General features: G+C 37.6%; 1 protein-coding gene and 1 long non-coding RNA gene across 2 annotated transcripts in view; one reads left to right on the top strand and one right to left on the bottom strand.

The window, feature by feature from the left end:
* Nucleotides 1-21,554, top strand: part of LOC143302782 (uncharacterized) — a 42,223-nt gene extending 20,669 nt beyond the window's left edge. Inside the window, exon 2 of the mRNA XM_076619059.1 lies at nucleotides 20,699-21,554. Within this exon, the coding sequence (XP_076475174.1) occupies nucleotides 21,006-21,554 (549 nt within the window). The 5' untranslated portion in view covers nucleotides 20,699-21,005. The remainder of the gene's footprint in view (nucleotides 1-20,698) is intronic.
* LOC143302885 (uncharacterized) overlaps nucleotides 4,002-26,594 on the bottom strand; it is a 210,916-nt gene continuing 188,323 nt past the window's right edge. Inside the window, exon 5 of the long non-coding RNA XR_013058738.1 lies at nucleotides 4,002-4,562. This is a non-coding gene — a long non-coding RNA (uncharacterized LOC143302885). The remainder of the gene's footprint in view (nucleotides 4,563-26,594) is intronic.

The raw sequence follows: 26,594 nt of genomic DNA, 5'->3' as shown, positions 1-26,594 counted from the left end.
AGAAAATAAATTTGGAATCCGTTTGGCCCTGTGGCGTTGGTTCCGTGTTCGATTGGAAGCCAATTACCAATTCCCGTGCGATTTATGGGCCGAACGAAAAACGCGGACGTTCTCCTATAATCGAAAGCAACAGAACGTCTCTGTCTACCGCAACATTTTATTTTTCGCGGAGATTGCAATTCGACTCGTAACCACCGCGAAACAGATTTACGATACGCTCCTGTAACGAATTTCGATCCATCGAAATTACGTAGCAGAGGAACACTGAGATACATCGACATACCTTCCGGTTCATAAGTATCCGAAATTTATAAAAAATCAGATAAATCCTAGAAATGATTAGGAAATTATAAAAATACCTTTTGGAAAATATATTTTAAGAGATCATCAGCTGATTTCGTGACATCGAACAACGTTAAATTTCTTCTCGTTTGCATCCATCATGTGCCTCGAGCATTGCTTTAACCAATTCTGTTACTCGTGTTATTAATCCTTCTGTTTTATTTATTCTTATGCCACTCTAAATTGCGATTTAAATTTTAAAATTCAAATTTATGTACATCTGTTGTACCGTGAAAAGTTCTGCAAAGTACCTTTTAAACTAATGAATTTTCAAGCTGAGCGCCTTAATATATTTTTTATAGAGACGAACACGACCCATTTATCGTGAAAAATCTGTAAGAAAATATTTAGTTGCATCGAAAAGGCCACAAGTCTGATTTGAAAATCTTCGAGACGTCTCCACCTCTGTAGCGAATATATTATTTTATTACAACATAGCGTCTTCTATCCCTTCAGAGTTATAGCTTGACTCAATTGCGTGAAACTGTATAATTGCGTTTCACCATATCAATAATCGGATATCGTGTTACTTGTTTTTCAGCGAGAGATTCGACGTGTGTAATGAAATTACCCGACAGTTAGGAGAAAGTTTACGGGCATCGAGTTATAGGAATCGCAACATAAAGTAGCTGAAACCGCGAAATTAAATTATCAGTGGCAGGCAAATAACACGCGTTTAATTCCGATACAAAATACCCATTGATTTCGATAAGGTCTGGTGGCGATGAGGCCAGGCGAATGGGGGATGGTCACTGATTTATACGTCCGATTGAAAATTATGTTAACGAGCAGGTTTTTGCGTATCCTGTTTTGTCGCTCGTCGCTCAGCCACGAAATTGTAATCTACCGATTATTTGAGATACGAGCGGGAAAAACGCGATACGAGTCACCTGTATAATTCTCGGAACGTTAACAGCCGAAGTGATCTCGTTATGAAAGAGCCGTAATTGCAGCATGCATTAAAGCAAAACGTGTCTGTTCTTCCATTTAGGAAATTATAATGCGTTTCTTTTAGAAACGGGCAAATATAATTATCTACTCGTGTTTTTGCAAAAAAGAAGAAGAATATAGAAACTCGTATCATATAGTATCTCTGGAGGGATGAAAAGATATGGATATTAAACAGTATCAGTGTATTGACAATGTATCGACAAATTTCGATTATAGATTTTACACTTTTTGTTACAGTTATATGTTAAATATTAGGTCGTCCGGGAAGTTTCTTTCGTTTTATAAAGAAATAATGAATGCACGATATTTTCCGTTTTATATTATTTTATCGAATTACGTATGATCCATTTTCTTCTATCAAGATAAAGATCACAACATTAGAGAGATTTTATGTTTGTATAAAGATGCATCGTTGTAAAAGACGTGTCTGTAAAAGAAGGACACTTTTCCGACAATCTAACGATATAATCGGATGGTTTGTCATTTGCAAACATTTCATTTCTTCTATTATCGAATTTATTTCAATCCTATGAGAAAATCAATAATTAATTTATAATTTGTAAATTGTAATATTTCGTTAATATCAGTTTCATAGGAGCTGAATAAAAGACTGCTTAAGAATCTACCGTACATATGGTTCAAATGCAAATCAGAAAAATTCTATATAGTTGCGAACGTTTCTGAATCGGAGCACACGGAAGGATAGAGAAACGACGATCGGGACTTAATTCACGGCGGCCTTTTCATTTCTCCGCGCAGCTGCAAACGTCCGGCGTTCTCATCCATCGTGGCTCGTTATTAAGTAATATCGGGAGATTTCGTCTGCTGGTTCGATGCGCCGATAAAATTTTCATTTCGCGGTTCGCTGGCGTCGTTGGGGTGAAAGGTCGAATGCCTTGCCGCTTAGATACGGAGGTCGCCACCTGGTCGCCTTTTGCCCCCAGAGCCGGCCAACTTTCTGTGCCACTGAACCCCCTCTGTCGATTCGGTGAACCTGAATGTGCTCGCTTTTACCCGTGAATGCGCCAATTAATTGGTAAATCTTTCGAATACTCTGTCGTTTCAAACTTGAAATGCAAACAGTGAGACTTTTCTTTAGAAGAGACTAGAACGAAGGGTTAGAGAGAAATTATCGATCCTTAGAAAATTTGTGTAATCTATTATTTCGTAAATAGAAGCATAAGGAAGGATATTAATAATGTATTATGCGATTATTCATTAATATGTTACTTAATACAAATTTAATCAGACATTTTTGCATATAACCGAAAAATTAATTAATGCATGGAAAAGTATAATAATAATATACGATAAGATTTTACATAAATTGTAGAAAATTATTAGCAAAAAGCTTTAACATGCTGTTAATTTTATTTATACTTATTGAAACCTGTTTTGCATTTTTATAGAAATGATTTCAATAGCTCGCTTCGAGTACCTTTGGACAGGTTAATTAAACGCATTTGAAAATCAATTACCAGCGCTCGAAGTTATTTCAGCTGTCCATTGTGCTGCCTTTGCCACATTTAATTTATAATTCTAAGAATACAATTACGATATGTCTACCATTTAAACAGAAAACGTCGAACGTTTAAACGATAACGTTGAGTGTTTTCTCACTAGTCAAAGTAATAAATCCGAAATAAATTAAATGTTCAATCCCTCAACAAAAAAAAAAAAAAAAGAAGAAAAAGAAAAAAAGAAGAAAGAAAACGAGTCGCTCTAAAGTTTGAAGAGTCGTAAGAGTAGTTAGAGCAAAATTGTTATCAAGTTTAAAAGTAACCACTGATCAGAGAATAACTGTAGAGATTAGATATTCTAATAATTTGAACTAGAAATGTAGGAAAGTTGGAAGTAATAGTTGTCAGATATTTGTATTTTAATTTCATAGTTGATAGGAAGTCTCATATTGGTACTTTAAACATTTTAATCTAAAGATGATTGGATCAAAGATAACTCGAACTTCTCCACTATTGGTAATCGAAGTTCGTGAAGTTCAAGAGAATCTTTGACCTCGATAAAGGCGTCTTGCCTCTTATACAAAGGTAGCGGATGCAAGATAACACCCTCAAAGCGTTCGATCAGTGTTGGCCAAACATTCAACTGCAACTTTCAGCCGCGAGTCATGTTTATCGGATAGCAAAGTCGAAGTTCTCGCTCGATTTTTAACGATTTGTATACTCTGCACGAAGAACGCATTAGTTGCTGCGTTTTCCACGATATTGCTGTCTACCAAGCACTACGCGCGAATTACTGGTGGGGCGAACTCAATTAGGATCGTTAACGAGGGTATTACTCCGGAAACGAAGCGAATGAACTCGCGAATGCGTCACCAAATTCGTCGTTATAACGATCGTACACAATTCACTACGACCTGCAACGTCGATTCGATTCTTACGTTCCTGGAATAATTCTACATTTATATTGCGTTCTATTAATTTGCTGATTGGATCGTCCCTTATCCTTATAGTCATGATTTTTCTAGATACATGTAGTAAAACGCTTTGAAATTGTAAATCTATACGTGACAAAATCTTAGGAAAATGATTTGAGATGTATCTCGCGTTTTTGTATCTCATTTAGTCGAGTAGAAGAAGCTATAACATTCGTAGAATGTACTGAAACTAAATGTATATTCGTTACATATTTTACACTACAATTTCTAAAGTAGTTTAATGTAATAGTAAATACTACAAATATAAAAGAACATAACACAGGACAATAATATATGGAGAAAATAAATTGAAAATGTTCACGTTATAAAGTAATAGAATAGTAATCGTAGCGCGTCGACCAATAACGCTCGTGGCTGACCCAGTATAGGATGTCTGACTCGTAAAGGAGCGATTCTACTCGTTACTCTACTGGCGTTTCTTAATACTTTACAGACCGATAGCCGATTAATCGGTTTTTTATCGTCGACGCTTACCGACTGAAAGCCTATTAATCGGCTTTTTGTTGCCGACGATCTTTCTCATTATTCGAGCAGTAATTTGTTATTTAGCACTAAGGTACCTTGCTCAGTTGCGTTGCTTTGTAAGCTCCCACAGTTTTATACAAATTTGAAAAACTTACCGTTCGCGATGAACGAAAAGAATGGTATTGGAGAGTCTAAACCGAAAGAGAGCCGGCGCCAGGGAGAATCTGCGTCTGAGCTGCCGATCGGACGTGCGTATGCTGTTGAACCGCTAGCAGTCGGTAAAGTGTTAACTCTTCCTGAGCGTATTTGTTTCACCATACTTTTCAGTCTGTATATCATCGGTTGTTTCCTGAAATTATAGCAGGTGTACAGAAGTAGAAAATGTTGATGAACATTTGATAAATAAATAATCGCCTTTGTATATTTGTATATATGATTATCGTTATATATATGTTTGATCGAGTAAACAAGTCACTAAAAAAAGGGAGAGCGTCTCAACCAAAAATTCTATGTGAGGTCATGAAATATCAGGAATCATTTTGGTACATTACGCGTTTATTTATTCCAGTTATTCACATTAAAGATTCCACTTTCGCTCGCTTAAAGCATACATATTATTATACAAATTAATAAATATTAATAATACCTATTCTCATCAAACAAATATTATTAATTATTATTAATTATTATTAAGAAATAAATACGTAAATCACACCATATAAATCAATCAGCTTGTTTACCAATCAATGTTTTAAAAAATTCGCTAATTTTATTCCGGATTATGAATTTCATTACATATAAAACGGACTTAAAATCCAAATGAAATCCCTCGTGTTCGATGGCATTTAATTTAGCAGGAGATAATATTAAATTGATCCTACCATAGAGTTATTCGAATCATTTTCTACTCCTTTGTCATACTTTTTCTTCTTGGTACGCGATTTGATTGTTCCAAATAACAAGAAACTTGACAATTCTGTGCGCAATCCAAGATTGAAATTTTAAACTGCTGAATCTTAGGTGACTCAAATAATTCTACTGTAAAAAACTATAAACCATTTCATTTATCTTTCTTCATTTATGTCTATCAAAGACGATTAGCATCGATGAATTAAAGTTAGGTTGGACTATATAAAAATACGCCCATCTATCTATTATGTCAGAATGAAGTATAACAGAAACTGAATTTAATCGAAATTCTTTGCGAATATTACGAAAACAAATTTCCTATAAATCTCTGTATAGGAAAAAGTTGTTCAGAATGTTGACTTCGACAACATATTTCAAAATTATCAAAGTCGATGAGGTGTGCACTTTTCTATATAATTATCGAAAAAACGATAAGGTCTGTGGAAACGAGTGTAATCAGGTTAAGTCTGTTCCCGATTCGTTGGTTGCGCGAGTAGAAATTCGAAGAGGAGTAATCCTTATCAATCAAATTGGCGCAGGGAAAACGCGGACGAGTGCCGATGGGATTTGGTCGGAAAAGCGTGTTGGCTCGCTGGGAATAGATCGTGGCTTAGCGGGAAAGTTGTCGGGGGAGAGGCGAGCTTTATAAGCTTTCGATGCGCCGGGAGTGGCGCGTAACGCGGAAAGTTGCCGCGCGTCTACGCGATCGCGAAATTCTCGGCTGTAACTTTCTCTGCATCCTTATTTCGCCGAAACCGGCGTAATGGGCTTTCGTTAACGACCAAAGAATGCTTCAACTACGCGCCCTCTCCGGAAAGGAACTTTATCAGCGAGAAACCGTGAGATTCTCGTACCATTCGCGAAAAGGAAAACTGGAATTTCTTCGATCTTCTGACACGTTCTCTTTGGTATCGAACTACATATACCTGAGATATTTGCTTTTTACGTCTGTATGAATTTTTGTTACGTCGTGTGTACATCCAAAAAGCATCATTTCGATTCGTGAAGCATTGCTTTGTAACAGAAACTCGTCCTGTCTTTATATTTGTTACAGTATATGTAATGTCTGTACAGAAGCAGCATGAATTTAGGCGACAATCTAATCAAATTTATGTGGCACTTTTAGTATTTTTCGTAGGACATTAATATTTGTATTACAATTCTACTTCCTCGTTGTTTGCAGAAAATGGGAACAAAAATTGACTGCTTTCTTCGAGTTTCTGTATCTTTTAAGAGAATTGGAATACTGCTGCGAAATAGGCTGGCTTTCGCTATTGTTTGTTGTATAATTTATGTTTTACAGTTACATATTTCTTATTTGAAACACATATCTCTGAGAAAATTCATTTAATTAATAATTTATTCTATTCAACTCTCGCGCGCTGTTGAACAGAAGTAATCAATCTGTAAAGAAACTTTACGCTCTTTGTATATTGAATGCTTTTTTCTTTATGAGATAAGCAAACACATATTTTCTGATCCATTTTTTGTAGTTGATATTTTTATTACGTTATGTTGCTCGAAATCCGCCAAGAGTTTTCATAGAGACGAAATTATCGATGCGAATGATGCAATTTACTTTTCGTTATGCATTGTATACCGTTATTAAAATTTATATTTAAATGTCCAATATTTCCACTAGAAAGTAACCTACATATTTTGTCGCGAAACAATCGCTTTAACTTCCGATTGCCACAATTTTCATCAAATATTTCATACAGCCACAATAATTTATGAATAACAATTATTAAATACGTTGCCATTGAAATTTCTGCTCTTTTATACAAGAGTCGAGTCGCTATTAATGTCTGCACATCGCAGTATGAATATTTCCCATAGGAAATAATACGTCGATAGGCGTGCACCGTCGATAAAGTGTTATTACCATGGTACATGATTATCAGAGTGCTGATATTTATGTTAATTCATGTTTCTATGAACACTAACGACTGTTCGACCAAAGAAACAGAACCTAAGCAGAGATTTATTCTACCAGTTAAATATCATAATGCATCCTACACTTTGAATATTTTATATATTTTTGCATATTACGTGCATTATGTATATTTTCGTATCTTGCAATTTTCCATAAATGCATAAACATCCGCAGTCTAATGATTGTTGCTCGACTCTCTAGAAACCAAACGATTTATCTTGACAGAGTTATTCGGTTCAGCCCTATTTTTATTAAGTTGCTGGATATGAAATATCGTTTCTTCGAAGTTTAATAATTCAAAGGTAAATTGGATTGTTGAAAACTCAAGCAACATTTTAGTCCTGAATTTCTCGGCTCGTAATTTTTATCGTTATTAAACAAAATTTCCAACGTGTTTTACTTAACAAAAGGGTGTATGATGTAACGTAGACACAGATGAATATCCTCGGATTTCTTTCAGATTCTCTTAAACTCTAATACGATAGAAAAGTTAGGTTCGAACGTAAATTACCCAGTTTGCGTATCGATCGTTCAAAAAATACGTTTCCTTCGAGAGGTTAAATTTAACAGTTTGTCCAATATTAGAGAAATTAACATTTTATCGTTGCTCATTATCTTTTGATACACAAATTAATTTAAAAGAAACTGTGACAGCTTCGTTTCAAGAATTTTTGTATTTTAAAACAGATAATTTTTATCATCTTAGAATAGCGAAACTGGGATTAGTCATAGAAGAAATTGATGCATTGAATCTTATACATAGGAATTACTTTGATTAAATATATGACTTTCCGAAACAACCATATAGGATTGTGGTTTTATATCGACATTTCCTATGTCGTATGAACCTAATGCGTGGCACAATTTCGGAAAGATCCATTAAGAAGATAAAAGAAAGAGAAGGAAAAAGCCGATTAATACGTGGTCCGATTATGTCGAAGAAGTCAGGCTGAACGACAAACAGCTGACCAAACAAGTCCGTTGTCGGTGACACGGGTGTTATGGTAATTTTATAGAAAATCGATATAGCCGACGTGGTATATCCAACGTGCGAATCAAATATTCGAAAACATTCGTGGTTGTTCTGTCGGAAAACAGTGTGACCAGCGTTCCTCTGGCCAACCAAAAAATATTCTGGCTCTGTTGTTTTCGTTCCCTGAACAAACCACACGGTGGATACGCTTGGCGAAAAATCTGTTTTCTAAATCATTCGTTGCTGTGCTGCATGTCACACCGACTCGAATTTTCAATGCAGATCATCTTGAATTTCGGTTTTACGTATCCTTTTTTTATTTTCCATGCGTAAACATTCGAATATCAGATATCACGTCAAAAGGAGATTATTCGAATCTTTCGCGAGATCGAATAGCTCTTTCCTTGTTAACTTCTCACGAAATGCCCACTTTCTTCTCCGTAGCATGATGCGCGTGCTACTATGTTATCGTTAAACCGAACTGATTCTCGAAAGCAAGTTAAAAGTATCGAAAGTTACGGTCGTGGGATTAAAGAAAGCCTGGTTCGAGCTTGAAGTTAGATTAAAACTTAAGAGTAAAGTTAAAGTACACTTCGAAGTTACTTGCACTAGACAGATACTGTACGTAACATTCTTCTTCTCATATGCTCCTTAATGGAGGATGCATTAACTCCTCTCAACTAACGTCGAGCTAAAACGTAGCCAGAGGATCGTTGTAATCGAAATTGTGATTGAAATGTTTAAATGATGAACGACGAAACAGCAAGAAACCGAAAGAAAGCGTTCTTTTAGCTGCAACAACGTGAAGCATAAGCTTCTTAAATTTCCATAATTATCCAATGTTTCCAGGCGTTTTCATAATTATCAGGGAACGCATTTTCGTTCCATCAAATATCTTCGCCATGTAATAACGTAAATATTAATCGGCCAAGTTAACACGATTACCGAGAAACAGGCGCGCAGAACGAAATTCCAAGTTGAGTGATTATTAATCGTTTAGGTTTGGAAGCTGAAACGACGCGACGGTTCGATCGCGATTTCCCTATCAGCGACTTAATTGCGTCTGACTGGATGTTTTGAAGCGGACGTTCGCACACGGCTGATCGATGCCAGTGGCAACGCGTGTCCGATCTAATGGGAGCCTAATAACCCAATTAAATGGGGATTGGCTGCGTCCGTGGAAGCCGTTGGAAAGCCAGCGAGAAACGGGCTGTAACCTAGCATCCTGCGATCTAGCTAGATCGTTCGTGTTCGCGCGAACCGTCAACGTAATAACGTTGCATGGTTCAGCCATCGACTCGATTTTCTTTTCGAATCTCGTCCGATTTTTCGTAATTCTCTCGGCATGACGTTTATCCGTTCGTTTTCGAGAAACGCGACGTTTCTATTTGCGAAGGAGAGCACGAAAACGGAAATAAATGGGAACCAGGCGCCCAGGACGAGGAAATAAAATTTTCAGCCCCGATATCGCCGATAACATGCGACGTCGGCGCGTATTAAATTATGAGCCTAGTAAATATTAGTTCTATCGCGAACTTGGCGCGAAAACCTTTTCCTGTTCGACCCTCTCCCTGTTCGCCGTTTTTTCTCTTCTTTTTCTTCTTTTTTTTTTTTTTCGTTTGCACGAAACGCACGATGGTAACGATAGTTTTTCATCGAAATAAAATCAAGCAACGCGCAACGGTTCGGTTAACGGCACGTGGTCGCGTGCCTACATTTTGCTCCCTTTTGTTTCCACGCTGGTGAAAACCCGTGCAGTTTCCTCGTGTTCGCCGGGGAAATTACTCGAAAACGGAAATAGTCGCGAGAGGGGAAAACGGTTGGAAGTCGGACGCGAAAACATTCCACGGGCCGTTCACGGCAGACCAATTACCCCGCGGAAACTGCCATCCATTAAAGTCCCCTCATACTGACCCTATTAGTTTTCCCCGTTTTTCCCCTGTACTTTCTTCCGCTACCCTTTCCCGCGCGAAATCGTGCACGTTGTCCTACCCCGACCATCGTTTCACTCAATCGAACGGATTAATTGTCGATCGATAGCTGCCGAACGATATGGGGCAAACCTACGAAGATGGACGCGTAAATGACATGATCATTTTGCGTGACAGGCTTACTTCTAAATACTTAAAGTCGTTATCGCAACTTTTCCTTGATTATCTTCCCTTAATTGCTGAACGATACAAGTTATATTAGTCTCTTATCGAGAATGTCATCGAGAATAAGGTAGAACAGATCGGGAAAATAATCGACTCGTAAAGTCATAAAATAATAATTGTGACGCGTCGATAGATATCGTTTGTGGCTGATCAAGTACGGAACATCTGGGTAGTTACGGGATGATTCTACTTGTTATGAGTAAACGAAGTACGCGATTTCATGTTTAATTTGAAGATCGATTTTAAGGTCGATTTTAAGGTCCATTTTAAAGTCCATTTTAAGGTTCATTTTAAGATCGATTCGAGGGCGATTCGTAAAGTTTCACGTCGAAAAATACTCATAAGAAAAAAAAAAGAAGCAGATGCAGGTTGACCGAATTGAAAGTATTCGAAACAAACCGATTTCGAGTGAGCTGTTCGGAACTCGAGTGGAAACTCGATCAGCCAGTTGAAGAAGAATCGTAACTCGTAAAGGATTGTACGTAATTACGATATCCCCGAGGGTTGGAGAGGGGTTGGGTTTAAATCGCGTCAAATCGGTTACAGCTAAAAGTTTCTCGAAAAAACCACCCCTTTCCCTCATATTCCAAAATTGACTTTCACGTTCTGCCGAAAAATTCCATTTGCAAAATATCTTCCATAATTTTCTATTCTCGAACTATATACTATACATGTTATAGGAAACAGAACAAAAATAACAAGCGTCAAACAGCATTCTTTTACGCAACTCAGCTTTCAAACCAAAACTTTTGCTTCCACCTATCGCCATTATGAGCGAAAATACAAAATATTCGAATCGAGAATATTCTTATACTGTGACCTACGAAGGTTTGCTGTCTTCGTTGCACTTTTCCATTCACAAAAAGGGAAACCAAAATTTGTCGGTGAACGAGAAGGTTGAATCGTCCGATGAGGGGAAATTCACGCGGTTTTCCGGTTGCGGTTGGCATCGCGTGTCGCACTCGAGAACTCCTCGATTCGAGTGGAAATCCAATGAACGAGTGGCAGGCATCGGTAAATGAACGAGGTCTAGCGAAATGACCGCGACTTTTTACACCGACTGCTCGCTTCGTAGCCGTTCTACATTAATTAACCTGCGGTGTATCATTGTGCTTGAATTACGGAATTCCGCTATCGTGGTAGGATAATGCGTGTAAATACGTGTCAAAACGTAATCATATCGCATGGCAATGTTTCAGCATCTTATTTCATCGTAACACGTGAAATGTTCGATATTTAATCACTCGTACTTGACTAGTTCCTAAAAAAAAGCACTTTTATATATAAAAATAACAAATCAAAGATCAGGTACTAATATGGAAGAGAAAATTCTCAGTTTTCAAATGACATATGTAAAATAATCGACAGGAGTAAAAGTATTTGTGGAAAAATAAAATGAAAGCCTAATTATAAAACCCTGAAAAACTACATCTTTTTGTTACAACTACCATTTACAATTAGGTGTACTTATATATATATATATATATATATATATATATATATATATATCTTCTGTACCTTATTTTCTTTTCATAATTCTACTACAGAAAGAAGAAAGGAAGAAATAAAACAATACAAACTTCCATGTACAGATTCGTTTCTTTGCTAATGCGCGGTAGGATGGTTAAATAAAGTTAACGCGCAGTTTTCCTTCCTACGTTAATTAAAGTGAACAGAATCGGTTTTACGGCACCGTTTCAGCGCAACGTTACCAATTGTCCATTGCCATAATTCTTCGGCCTGCCTTGCGCGCGCCGCGACAAACGCTGTGACGGCACGGGCACCGTGTAAACCGTTTACGACGGTAAGAGGTTTACGAAGCAGTATGTCGCTACACGAAACTACGCTTTACAGCAGTAAAACGGGATCCGATTTCTATATTCATGACTAGTATGGGGCGTATACCTTGGAACCGTAATGTTGCTTCTGCGGTATGCTTCGCGGTATCTTTGTCATTTAATCGAACGTCGCTCGTTTTAACTACTATCCTTGTAATTGTTATAATTATATGGCAAATGCTTGTCATCCGTTATATTAGTTGCAGAGAAGGCTAGTTAAAGGTAATAAAATTATTAGAGCGAGTACGATTGCCGAGTTTTCTCCTCTTTTACGAGGTTCGTGCATATGAAATGTAATTTCTTCGATGTGCAAACATCTATAGGAAAACTAGATGCTGGAAAATCCAAGCGAAACGATCTTGAATTTCTTTACTCGTAATTCCTATTTTTATTAAAAAGAATGTTCAACATCTCGGTTGTTATTTATACGATGCAATAGTTACATATATATACATATACATACAAGTAATTTAATATCATATTAAAGTAATTTATACAATGTATTTTTGAATTTTATCAAGATCTTTCGGAGGCTAAAATAATAGGAAAGAATGTAAATACCTATTCTAGAGAAAATGAAAAACATTCCTTCTTTCATTTACACGACTTCGTGATGTGCAAACTACGTAGAAAAAAAGCAACGAACAAAGGAATGTATATGTAAAACTGTAACGTTATGGCAAGTATTTGTAATAGGAACAATAAAAGTACGACAAGTAATGAAATTACTGAGTTATTAAGAAAGCGCATTAAAATCATGTAAAAGTTACATATCATTTTTCAAGCAAACTACATACGGTTGACGATTCCTTTGAGGAAACACTTCACATGCATCGACCTAGTAGAAATCAGAGTGTTTCTCTACAATTTCTACATCCGCAACATTTTAATCAAATTACCCAGGCCATTTTCTTTCAAAAAATTACAACAAAATAGCTTGAACGCAAAGACACCAAAATATCAATATCCCAAATATTAGTCCAACAACTAAACGCAAATCCAAGAATTTGTGAAATTCGATACGCCTTCCCCGTTTTTCCATGAAAATATCGAGGCTCTAGCGCAGGTGCTCTTTATCGTAAATATTCTCGGAGCGTAGAAAGACGTCGAAATCTGCAAGCATAATTCGCGAGGTAGCAAACAGCGAGGTTCATGCACCACCGCTACCCATGCGGATGGGACGATGGTGTTTATCTAAGCTGAGTTTAAGCTGCTGGTCGGTCTCCACCTGCTCGTAATTGTCCTGATATTTGGCCTAGTTGCTGCTGTTCCTTCCTCCATCTGGAGCTTATTTATTAATTGACCCTAAACTACGGCGCAACCGGCTTGGTCGTTTTTGGCCCAGCGAGCACGGATGCTCATCGGTACGTGAACAACCCTGCCGCGGGTGTTAGAACTTGAATGGGGAGATAATGAGCGTGATAAAAGGGAGTACTCTCTAGGCATTAAAGTGTTAGAACGCTCTGATTCCACGATGGAACACAGATTTACGCCTTCGAATCCTTCTCCTTGTGATTTTTATTAGGTTAGCTGGCATTCGGAGATTTTTCTTCGCTGTCATAAATCATTGGCTTTTCCGACAAGCCGAACATTAACGGCTTTACAATTCTATTTGGAATTTACTACTGTTATGTTATTTTCTATGATAAATAAACTGATAGATACCCAACACTGACAACCTATGTGGATAATAACATAGACAAATTATGAAACAAATGGAGTCGATCAGGTCCTTGATTTATTGCTCAACAATTTCTGTGTATAAGATATATGCCCTATAGCTCTCAATTTATTTAAATAACAGAGGTGAAAAAATGAGCGTGATCCCAAGTTGGTAGTCAGAATCTCTGTATCCATTCGTAGTTGGGGTGTTTTTGCAGAGAACAGAGGATTCTCGACGGATTTTTGACTTTTCAATAATCGGGACCCGTGTGGGTATGCAAATTCGCCAATTGCGCCGAAACGGCAAGATGAAGTACGCTGTGTAAAGGTAAATCACGTGGGTCAGCTTCGATTGGATTTCTCTTGGTAAATTCCGTTGCCCGCGAACGTTGGCAATGAACATTGGAAAAAGGATCGACAACTTGTATCCCTCTGAAACGCGATTCGTCTCAAATGATTAGAAAAAAAAAAAAGAAAAATTAGCCTTTCAATCTTACACATCTTCTGTATTGCATTAATAATATGATATACATGAAGATGTTACTAATTAAATTTTTCATTTAACCGATTAATTAAATTTTCCATCGAACCACGGAAATTTAATTTACACAACATCAATTTAGAATTCAAAGAACATGGTAGATTCGGCGGAATTTTCCGCACTTTACATAGCCGCGAGTACGTGACAGCGAGTCTCAGAATAAAAATGTCCTGTAAGTTTCGATTTTACGAGTTTCCTTTCCTTTTCCCGTGAAAGATGTTAACACCGACTCGGTAAAGAGGACAACGGAAACAGTTACCGGGCTCGTGAAATACGCCAACCGCGGTCTCTACAATTATTCACCGGTTGTCTCGCTATCGATTTTTGTCCCTTATTTGTATATATTTTCAAGCAGTCTGTTATTCGTGAAATTTCTGCCACATTGCGCGTGATCGATGTTAATTAAATTCATTATTTCGCGGATCGTCCAAAAGCTCGATTGTTCGAAAACCTTGGACGTTGGAATACTCTTGGAAAAACGATCTTTCTTTCTTCGATGTGAATTTTTAAAGATTTCAAAGATTTGTATTACTTCGAGAAACTCGTTTCTTTCGTTTATAGCGTGTGACACGCAATTCCGTAACCGACGTAAGCAAATGCGGTAAACGAAACTGCAGTTGGCACTCTCGCCAGAAATTCAACGTCCGATCCATGTGTGCCAATAGCGAAATCCCCGGAGAAGCTTTGTGACATATGTAAACAGGCCACACAGCCAATGTGCTTTCCTCCTCTTAGTGGAATTCATTTACCTTTTAAAGTAAATTTCGTCACCTTCTTCGCAGATCCTCTCGACGTACACAGCTGCAATCGAATATCCTGCGCATCTTTGACGGATTAAAGACTTTATGCGATATTGCTTGATTCGTGTTCATGATGCGTTGAGCGTATTCACTGCTACTAAAATATACACTGACTCACGAAAGTATTTAAACACATACTTTAGAAAACTTTTATGTATAGTATAATTCTGTGTCGTATGTGAAACATTTAGAAATCGTGTTCTTACTATTGGGTTGGCAACTAAGTGATTTATCACCTAATGACAAAATTCGCAATCACTTAGTTGCCAACCCAATAGCACTATAATTAGATATGAGTGTTATGATCATATTGATAAGATTTGGGATCGATCGAAAAATCTATATAAAAGTTATAAAATATTTCCTGCGAGTATCTATTTAATCAAAATGTAATATACAGCGTAAATAATCATCTTGAAAATATAATCAATTTTAAAGATGGTTCCATTGAATATCGAGGTTTATTAATCTAATAGGTAACTGAATATTTAAATGCTTTTGCGATTTCTGTGAATTATATATCCGCGCTAATTATTGCACTCTACAAATACATATATATATTCTTTTATTGGATATTTGAATGGATTCACATCTACTATCAAAGATAAAAGATATCTACGTGAAGGAACAAATCTGAACACCAGTCGTAGTTTCTATCTCTCGTATCTTAAATCTAAAGTATTACTCTGTAATATTATTATCTTTAGAAGTTGTACCGTACGATTTACAATTCATTGTTGTAAAGAAACATTGTATACAGAAAGTAGAATAAAGAGATCGTTTTATTCATATAATTACGCATGCAGCAGAACATAAAAATGTAACTATTAAATTAAAATGAAAAGTCCACTTAAGAGTAAAAGTACGAAATGTACTTTGGGATAAAAATGAAAATTCCATTTAACGCATGGAATGGAAAATCCTCTTAAAAACAAAAATACAAAATCCACTTGAGGGTTAAGATTGAAAATCCACTTACGAGCGAAAAAATAGAACGTTCACCTAAGGGTTAAACACCCTTTACATTATTCCCCTGTCTCTTTGTATTTACTATATAAATCGTCCCGTTTTAAAACCAACAGAAAACCTCTGCGTTGAAATTATCACAATAAACCGCTCTCCTACGTTATCGTTTCCACTATACCTACGCTTAGCGATATTTATAACCAGCCGTTCCTTTATCTTATCACGAATATTTTATCCTATGCGAGCCAAAAATTACTTGACCCTATTAGATTTTCATGCAGGTACAGTTTGATGATTGGATCGATGTGTCGAGACGGCCTCCACGTCGATAGGTCAACCTTTTCCGTGAACCATTCATTGTCTCGCGGTTTAGAGTAGTGGTTCAAAGGATTCCTCTAATGGAATTTGTCTTACGTTGAAATCGGCTGCGCGTCACACGTCACCGTGATCGTCGCGCGTTATCCTACACGCATAGTCGATATCGATAATCGTATCGTCAGGCCAGACACGTACGTGCTGGACGAACAGAGAAACAGAATGAAAGAGAGTTAGCGGGGATGGGATTCCCTGTTTAATCGATTTTCGAGGGGGAGGGGCGCCGATTTCGGGGCGGAATCGTCCAACCGAAAGACGAACCGAGCGTCGGCCAATTTCCACCAAGCGGATGCTACGTGTCGACGTATCGAGCCCGTACGCTGTGAAATTTCCCAGCTAACTGTAAGTGGGCTTAACGTTCCGCGAGGATTGCGCGGATCGTGAATCAACACCTCGTGAAAATTGCGTTTGCGAACGAGAAAAAAAAAGAACAGGAAAAACAAAAGAGAGAATGACGAAACAACGATGATATAACACCGTCGGCGCAGGCAGGTTCGATCACTTAACGAGTTCCGAGGAGCTATGAATTTTATTTGAAAATTTCGTATGTATCTTATAGGCGGAGTAATTGGTATTAAATATTAACCTTTGGACAGTTATGCGGTCCTTTTGCACCGAATATCGTTGTAACGATTAACTGGGTATCTTAAATTTCGGTTTTATTAATTTGTATCCTTTGACTACGGTTTTATAATTTTTGTTCCACTTCTAAATTACGATCGAAGGATTTGTAGTAACAGAAAACAGCTGCAATATTTAAATTGTATTTATTGGGAAAGCACAAGTTTCATATTCCAAGGAGCAAAGGTTTATTATTACGAGTAATTTGTGGTACTTTGTTAGTTGGTTTGTGTTGAGTTACTCAAATTGCACTAGAAGATAGACTGTACCGAAAATGGAATAAATGTACATGGCAAATATTTTCTATTTCAATGCAAACAACCCTAAATGTCCTGAATGCTAATCTATGTTTTTTAATCGTTGAAAAATATAAAATACAAGGTTTAAAGAAAATGACTTTGGATTTAAAAGGATTAGCGCAAACAATCGCACTACGTAGACTGGCGCTTAAAAATATTTTCCGAAAAAATAATGAAATAAATATAGAACAATATTTACCTATATGTACTATATTTGAGATCCTTTTAATCCGCCTTCCACGCCGTTGAATGTTCCTTATGGGATGATCGATCTTGAAGGGTTAAGGATCGTTTTTAGGAACAAAGTTGAGTCAGATAAAAAGCACATAAAAAATGATAGGAATATCTTTTGGCACGATCGAGAGAGTATATGGATGAAATAGCGCTGGTAGGAGGGTGTGACATGATTCATTCTCGGTATCAATCAAGGCTGACGCGCATACAAACACGCATAACTCCTCCGACTATGTCGTTTCTTCTCAGACCTCATTGCAAAAGAGTGCAATCCTTCAAGAATGCACGACACGTTGGTCCCTTAGGATTACTATTACCGTCCTGAAAACAAGAATTTTCTCAAGAACCTTTCCGATAATATTTCCACCTACACGTATCAATAATATATTCGTATCGTTGAACAGAGAATGTTCATTCTTTTTTTCTTTTTCACCGAGTAGGTAGTTCCTCAAATAGATATTACTTTTTATTGAAATTTTCTTCGACTGCAATTCTTGTTTTCCTCCTTTCTTACAAGGGGCTATTCCACAAATTTCCATGAATCGATGTTCCCATAATTGATCGTTCCGTCAATCAACGACGATCGAATTTCTATTGCGTCTTGTCAAGTATCATATTTTATAGGAATTCCTTGCAATCCCTGTTCTTATTGTACAATATTTCCTATAAGAGACTACCCTCGAAATTTCCATTAATCGATACTTCGATAATTGATCGTTCCAGCAGTTGATAGTCTAGAAATCGAGATTCTACTGTATTTTCTCAAGTATGTATTAAGCGTAATTAACAAGAGGACAGGTTAGAGGATCGTGTTGGTGGAATTTTTCGATAGTGGCGCGCGGTGAGCGAAGTAATGAGCCAAAGTGCAGAAAAATATTTATCCTGCATACGTAGCGATAACAAAGAGTAACAGGCTACGATGAATAATGCATATTCGATGGAACATCGCGCGTCATAACCGTTGCCGGGACTAGCTAGCTCGTTTCGTCTTTTAACGCTGCATTATCCAGCGTACGCGAGCCCTTTTGTGTTGCGGTCCGAACGGTTGCTCGGTACCAAGAGCGTATTTTATGAGGCTACGTTTGTGGATGGCCTCGTAAAATATCTACTCGTCTTTAAACCGATCGAATATCTCGGTTCGATTAGATTGCATCGAACGCAACGTCGTACACCCCCGCCTTCTGCAGATATTAACATTTTACTATCGTTTCGCCCCTCTAGCGCTGACGACGGTTTTGCGAAACGTTCACCTACGTCCGATACATTTCTACCGATGACATACTCGTTTATCGATTGTTTCTCGTTTCGAAGTTTTCGATCGTGCGACACAACACATGGAATCGGAAGGAAATCACGTTGTTGCGACAGGGGAGAGGGAAGAGGATAAGTGTGGAAAATTCGCTTCTCTGACGCAACGATAAATCGTTTATTGGTCGAAGAACAGGAGATCGACGAGATTGGCATGGACGAATCGATATCGAGGCACGTGTTGATCGTGTGTGATAAAACTCGAAACTCAGACTCGTTCGATGGCTGATTAACCCCTTCGGATCTTGTGACCTCGTTTCGCTTCACACGTTTACGACGTACAATGTTTGAGAGCAGCTGTCTAGCTGAGTAAAGACCGTAATTTTTAGTATTTTCTATTCGATTGCTTGATTCTCAATCCCCATAAGTTTCTATATTTTGAAGAATCTTTAATTTATAATATTACTATATATACTTAGAATACTACGTTATATAATACTATTTATCTATGAAAATTATACAAACACAGAAATGGACACACAGAAGTACAGAAGACACTCTCTACTGTCTTAAAGAATATACTGTTTAACGATCAATGTATCTTCTTCTAGTAACAGGCGATACTTGCAGTGAATTTTGTTGTATGTACCACGGATCTTGTAGAGGAAGAAACGCATTTAAGTTTCCCAGACGATATCAGTCTGCATAATGTACGACGATTGTTTCGTAATTAAACGGTCGTTTTACGATACCGCGAAACGTTCAGAACGAGAAACGTAGCAGAGATGAGAGCGTTGTTGCGAGTAATTAATATATTTCAGACGCTGACTGGTCTACGTGCCGACAAATTCCTTTACGCGTGTAAAACTATACGCGCTAAAGCTAATCTGATTATAGACGCTAGCGATGTCACTATCGATAATGCGATAACACTTGACAAAAGTTAATTCAAGATGCATAAAATTTTCTTTTCTAATGCTTTTAATCGATCCAAGAATGCACTTACTCGAATGCAATCGATCGTGTCCACGTGTATGTCGTTTGAAACGTTTTCACACGAGGACCATCCGGTCCGTTATCGATAGTTCGCCGATCATAAATTCCGGACGACGAGAATGCAGTGGGAACAGGCACTCGAACCTGTCCACAGCTTTCCCTTTCCCTCTGCCGTTATAGCAAAAACGGATCGTATAGGCGGAAAAAATGTGTCCAAAGGCACTCGATGGCGGATATGGATGGTTCGGGCTTCTTTCGTCCCTGTTTCTTCGACGTTCTTTGACAGTTTCCGCAAAAATGATAGGGAAAATAATATGAGATCCTTTCTTCCAACAGGCGTTTGATTTCACGTGGCAAAGATCGTGGAAACTTGAAGATTATATCATCTTACGCATTGTACGCGCTCTGACGAGAATTAGTAACTTTGAAGCTAGAAATTTTTAATACAGACATATTATATTATATCGTTCCTTTTATGTAATATACATTATACTTAAGAGTATACCCACAAGGTGATACGATCAAAATAAATGGATAAGCATAGCTACGTTTCAATCTTGGTAAAAGTCAAGATTGATTTTGTTAAAAGCATCCGCACGTTTTCAGTCACCGTGAAAGTACTATATCTGAAACCTGTCATTTTGACAGATTTGCTAGTTTTGCTGTTCACTGAATAACGAGCTGTTCTTGCAATGGCAATGTTATTTACGACAGGAATAATCTATCTAGGAATAATCTGTTTAATAAATAATTTAGCTAAATATGTACGCTCGAGTCCGATACCAGAAACGTTCGTCATTCAGCATTGAAACATCTCCTCTGAACATCCGAATTCGTAATCTGATCGTGTTCCTTGAAACACGGTACATACCTATTACATCGAGGACATTCTAAGCAATTTTAACTACACTTAATAATTTTCACCAACCAGGTCCTTCCAAGTTCAATATTGGAAACGTTCACTATCGATCGATAATAATTCGTCGAAGACAACTGGCCACCGCAAAATGGCCAACTTCCGAAAAGAAGCCAGAAGTTTCCCTCGGATGTTGGACGTTTCATTATTTCATATGACACAAGGACGACACAGGATGAACTCTAGCGCGCAGTTTGCCATGCCGGAAGTAAGGGGAGGGTTGAAATTGCGCTGCACTTCGGACCGTTCTTCTTAATGCCTCGATAGAGAGAAAGTTTAGCGTCTCTCGGGCTCTTTTTCTCGCAGGCTTAGTACCAGGCTGATGACGGAAGAAATCAGATGGAAGAAAGACGACCAGGAAACATCGGTGGCACTGGTAACAAAGGGTAATAATTATAAAAGGGAACAGCAGAAGCAGTCAAGTGAACGTGAATACGAGAAACAAGGACCAAGCTGCTTCAACTGTGGAAAAGATGGCTATCTAAAGAAGGATTGCTTTAGATGCTTTATATGCAAAAGGAAAGGCCACACCAGTAAAAATTGTTTTAAAAATAATAAAAGAAGCAACAGTAGAGACAACCAGGAACCCAGAAATCAAAATCGAGATCACAGCGGAATTGGTCTATTAGGAAGTACCTCAGCGATACAAGCGACAAACCCTGGTGTTTGGATAATCGACTCAGGAGCTACGGATTACATGACAGGACGACGGGAATGGTTCGGCGTTTTCGAAGAATTCGACAACACGGTGAAGATAAAAATAGGCGATGGTACTTTCATAGATGCGTGCGGCAAAGGAAAAATCAAAGTAGAGACTTTTGTGGACGGCAAATGGGTAACATGTACGCCCGTATTATGTGAACGGGCATAGCCCGTATTAGATAAACGGGCATAGCCCGTATTAGGTGAACGGGAATAGCCCGTATTAGGTTAGCTACTTGGAAATAATAGAAGAGACAAGAAAGGGAGTGAGAGAGAGAGGATCTTGAAGTTTCCCGATATCGTTCCCGAGGACAGAAAGCCGCTGGGCGTTACCCATTGCCTGTAACTTTTCCTTGTCTTTATCGGTAAACAATGTTTACCGATAACTCAACTCTTTTGCTCTCCTATTCCATCGGATTTCTTTTCCGGTTTCTTGCGTCCCTCTTTCCTCTTTCTCCTCGTTTTTTTCGTTTTTCGTTCGGTTTTCACAGCGCTTGTCTTTACGCTACGCTTTAATCACCAGGATTCGATTAAACGTTGTGTTAGTTCGATGAAACGTTCCACGGACTTTTTAATTAATAGTTTTGCAATTTATGTGATATCCGATACCTGTCTCTCTAACCTGTATCCCTTTTTTACAAGTCACTGAATGGCTTTGGTAATATCTAAGTATAGATGGGATTAACGACGTGTGTTTGTTCTGCGAGCTGCGCTCTTTATACCGTACGGGCGTTGCTCTCCAACCAGGTTGTTCTCTCGCTTTTGTTCGCCGTTTGCATTCGATGCAGATACGAGCTATTGATTTTAAACATTAACGTGCAGGATTATCTTGGCGTTTCGTTTGATGCTTAATACATTTTCGACGTATAATTATTTTTCAATACTGTGAAAGAGGTCTCTTGCTATACGGAACATTTTATTTAATTTTATCATTTAAAATATCATCGATATAATTAAAATTTTATAACAATATTCTGTACGAAAGTTAAGAGAAAATTTTGTTTATACAATTTTTGGAGATTTCGAAGAATTTACTTGTTATTGTATATCATCGACGTGACTATTGTGTTAAATAAAATACGATGTTTATTCTATTTAAGAAAACAAAGCTGATCTTTCTATCTGGTTAACATTTTCTAACAAAATATTATTACCCTACACTATTCCCCACAACACTATATGGTTCGTTATATGAAAACATAGATAACTTTCAAACGAAAACAGGATTCTTGTTAATTTGCTTTTTTATTTAAATATAAAGATCAGTTTCACCTTTGCTCTGTGTAATCTTTAAGGGGACATTTTTAGAAAATTTGAATTATAACGAAAGACATTCTCAGGTGATAAAGTTAAGTAAAACACCCTGTATGAACGGGTAGAAATATAATTTGAAAGACCGTGTAGTTTAATGTTCTTTTCTTCTGGAACAAGTGAATCGATTTAAAAGAATATTGGTTACGGTGTATTCGATGAAACTCCCAGGAAGCAGTTAAGAGGCCAAAAGAAAGTCTTGGTTCGTTCGAGCAGCAATTTTACAAACTTCGTATTTCCTCTTCTTCTGCGGATGATTACGATCGCGGCCGTTAAGGAAACAATAACGAAATACCTGAATCGAAGAAAGAAGAATTGGTTGAAAAGATGTCACGATGTCGGTGCTAATTATTAGCTTAATCGACTATTTCCAGCGGTCCAATTTACGTAGCGTTGTATCCATCGCATCGATGCAATCACTACATCACTATCAAATCCGGTATCGCGGGAAAAACGAAATTGGCAGAGGCGAATTTTCGCGGTAATTGGCTATGACCGAACTCACCCCTTTCATCCTTTCCTATCCTGGCCATTCCGCTCACTTTGTTTTCTCTCTCTCTCTCTCTCTCTCTCTCTGTTCTATATTATTTAAACGTAATTTATAGAGTGCGTCGCTGCAAACGCTTTCACGAAACGCCGACTAATTATGGGTTTCAAGCAATTCAAGTTTCAAGTAAACAATTTCCTGCTTCGAACTTTGCGTATAGCAATTCCTTTTTAGTATTATACAGATAGAATCTATGAATAAATCAAGAGGTGTATCAATCTACGAATAAATTTGAAAAAATTCGTGTGGAAAGAAAATTGCGCCACTGAACGATCTTGAAACGGTTAACAGAGTTGTTTAAGAAAACAACTTTAAAGGATATGTTAATTGTACATTGATAAATTGTTAAATAATAAAACGATAAATGTATTTGTATGCGGTAAATAAAAAAAATATCTTCTTATTATTAATAATTAGTAAGAAACAATTACTTATTCTTACAAATTAAAAGAAGCCTAAGCTGATTATTGCCAAACTGATTAAAAAATTCCAAAGGAAATAACCTACCCTGTTGTTCAAACAAAAGACAACGTCCTAATCTCCAACTGAACTATTTCTCTATTTTTCGTGTTAAAGTAACAACAGCAGCTGCATTGTACGCGATCTAATCGCTTTCAATTGTTGACTCACACGTCAGTGGAGCGCAGTGATACGATTGAAGAAGAAGAAAGCGGACAGAGACGTTGAATTTTCATGATAGTAGTCCGTTATGCAGTAAGCGGAAGAAAAAGAACAGTTTTCTCTTTTGCTGGGAAAGTTTCTCCGTGGCAAGTGACAGAGAAGATTCGCGAGATTCCACATGGGACCGTGTGGAATTCGCATTTTAATCGAACGGCGAGGTTTGAAACCCGAAAAGCCGATGCTCCCGTTGGTCGGTTAATCGCAACCGTTTTAAACTTTGCCAGTCTTCTTCCGCAGATTAATCTGACCACGAGGGATGGTGGATGAGAAATGCGAAAAGCTCGAGCCGGTAGTTTGATCAGTTGAGGAGAAAAATCCTCGGAAATTAAAGAGCTATGGTATTAGAGATTCTATTGATATTTCTCGAGATCTACAACGACATTCGTAGTTCCCTTTTGCTACTTGGATATGAGTGAAGTGGTTAATCGAAACCATAATACTTGGCAAGTTGATTGGTGTTTTTGATCGTTTGAGAATAAACACGAGCTAATCATTATTTAATCGGTTGGGAAGAAAAATAGTCTAAAGCGAAGGGATTTATTGTATGATATTTTTGTTTACAGATGTGTGCTATTTAGAATTCTCTAAACACAACGAATCTTCGTTCTTTTGACAAATTTTCATAAATCTATTTGTGAGAAAGATTTTTGTAATTTTTGATGATTATACGAAACGCTAAATTGATGATCAACGAAAGTCTTAACTGTCAACTTTGTTCGTTACTTAATTTGTTAATCAAAGCGGAGACACTTGTGTTTTAGAATGTTCGATAATAAACGAGAGAGATTAATTGTTATTGCGATTTAACCACCGTCACATGGTTACAATCGAAGCCCTGAAGGATTTTATTTGTTCTGCATATAATAGCCGCGATGGAAAATACAATTTCGATGGACGATCGCGTATACTATCTGCACGTAGCGTTTGTAAATTGTCATATGTGATAATTTATTTTAAGAGCTGTCTGTATATGTATATATACGTATAGTCGCTTTCCAATATGAATCTGTTGTTGCTCTTTTAATTCCTATAAAAAATTTGAAAATCACGATCGAAAGAAAACTTGCAACAAAATTCCATTTATCCGAATTTCATCTATTGGCGCGAAATTCGAATTAGTGTTCTATCGGTTTTTGTCGATTAGTGGCTCTTAGAATACCTGTGCTTGTTTATGGCATAAAATAGTGTAAAAATGGCATATAATTGGTACATTAGGAATACTTGAAATAAATCGATTTACACGAATTTTATGACAGATTTAAAGTGACAGAAATTAAATTAGAAAACGTATTTGATGTTTTCCTCTTCTCCGAAGGGGAGATGTAACACAAATAGCGAACGAAGTGCGTACTACGTACGAGGAAAGTGGTTTTCATGAAAGAACCAAAGAATTCCCTTACAAAATCCTCTAACTGGAAAAAATTTCATTCTTTCGACAACTTTTAAAGATATCTCGAAAACTTTTCAAGATATCTCGACAACTGTATCCGTGAGGAAGCAAAAAAGGTTTCGAAAGAATGTTCTTTGTAGAACGATAAGAAAGTAATAGAACAAAACGACAAATATTGTATTAAAATGTACTTTCCATAATACAAGATTGGAAACTATTTAAAAATTGGCACAAACTTATCAAACAATCCGATAAATCAAAAAAAATCTAATCAAAAATTCTAAACCATTATCTATCGTTGAAACTTGAAGTTTCAACACTTCGCGAACCATCGTACCATAAAGTTTCGCAACCAATTAAAAATCTACGCGATCCTGGTGATGCGAATTCGCGCGGCATCACCATCGGCGAATGTACGCAACTAATTACAAACAGAGACGGTACGAGAAATAGAGGACGAGATGGATCGCGGATAAAACTGAAAAGTAACTGAAGGAGGGTGACGCGAGTGGGAAACTGGAGCGCGAGGTCCTCGAAAACACAGTTGATACGGGGTAGAGTCTCGGTTGGTCGCATAGGAGGGAGACAGCATCGTGGTTGGCGTTTCGTGGTTGACTCGATGCAAATGCCGATCGGGTTTACATACGTGTAAACTTGCCAGCAACGTGCGTAGATCTCCGGCCAACACGGTCCCGGCCCTCGGTAATTTTGATTACAAGTTGCAACGTGAACGAGGTCGTGGCACGGCACGAGCGGAATTTGTAAAGGGCACTGGCGTGTAATAGCCACTCGAAATCCACGCCGGTGTTAACGTTTGCGCCGTAGCTGAACACGAAACGCTCGAAGGACACAGCAACGGACAATAATCCATTTGATATCGCGATTCCGTTATTCGCGACACGATCTTGCGGCCCAAGTTCTCGTCATCTATCTGACCTGCGAATCTTTAGTTTCGTAGTTGTTGCATCATCTTTTGTTAGTTTGATTGGATGGAGCGTACGTGGTGGTTCGTGTAATTGTTCTTAGGAAATTTTAGGATGGCGATACCGTTGTTTGCGGCACGATCTTCCGGACCTCGTTCTCGTCATCTATCGGACCTGCGAATCTTTAGTTTCACAGTCGTTGATCTTTCGGAATTATATTTAAGACCGCGGTATATGATGCGAATGATTTTGTTGCAAGCGCTTCGGGAGATTTCGGTGTTAAATTAATCTTTTTATAAATGGAATATTATTTTTTTTATTTAAAATATGTTAGTATCTGTTAAGGTAAATTGCAGG

This window comes from Bombus vancouverensis, chromosome 6, assembly GCF_051014615.1.
Source record: "Bombus vancouverensis nearcticus chromosome 6, iyBomVanc1_principal, whole genome shotgun sequence".
NCBI lineage: Eukaryota > Metazoa > Arthropoda > Insecta > Hymenoptera > Apidae > Bombus > Bombus vancouverensis.
The sequence above is the reverse complement of the archived record's forward strand: the minus strand, read 5'-3'. Positions and strand labels throughout refer to the sequence as shown.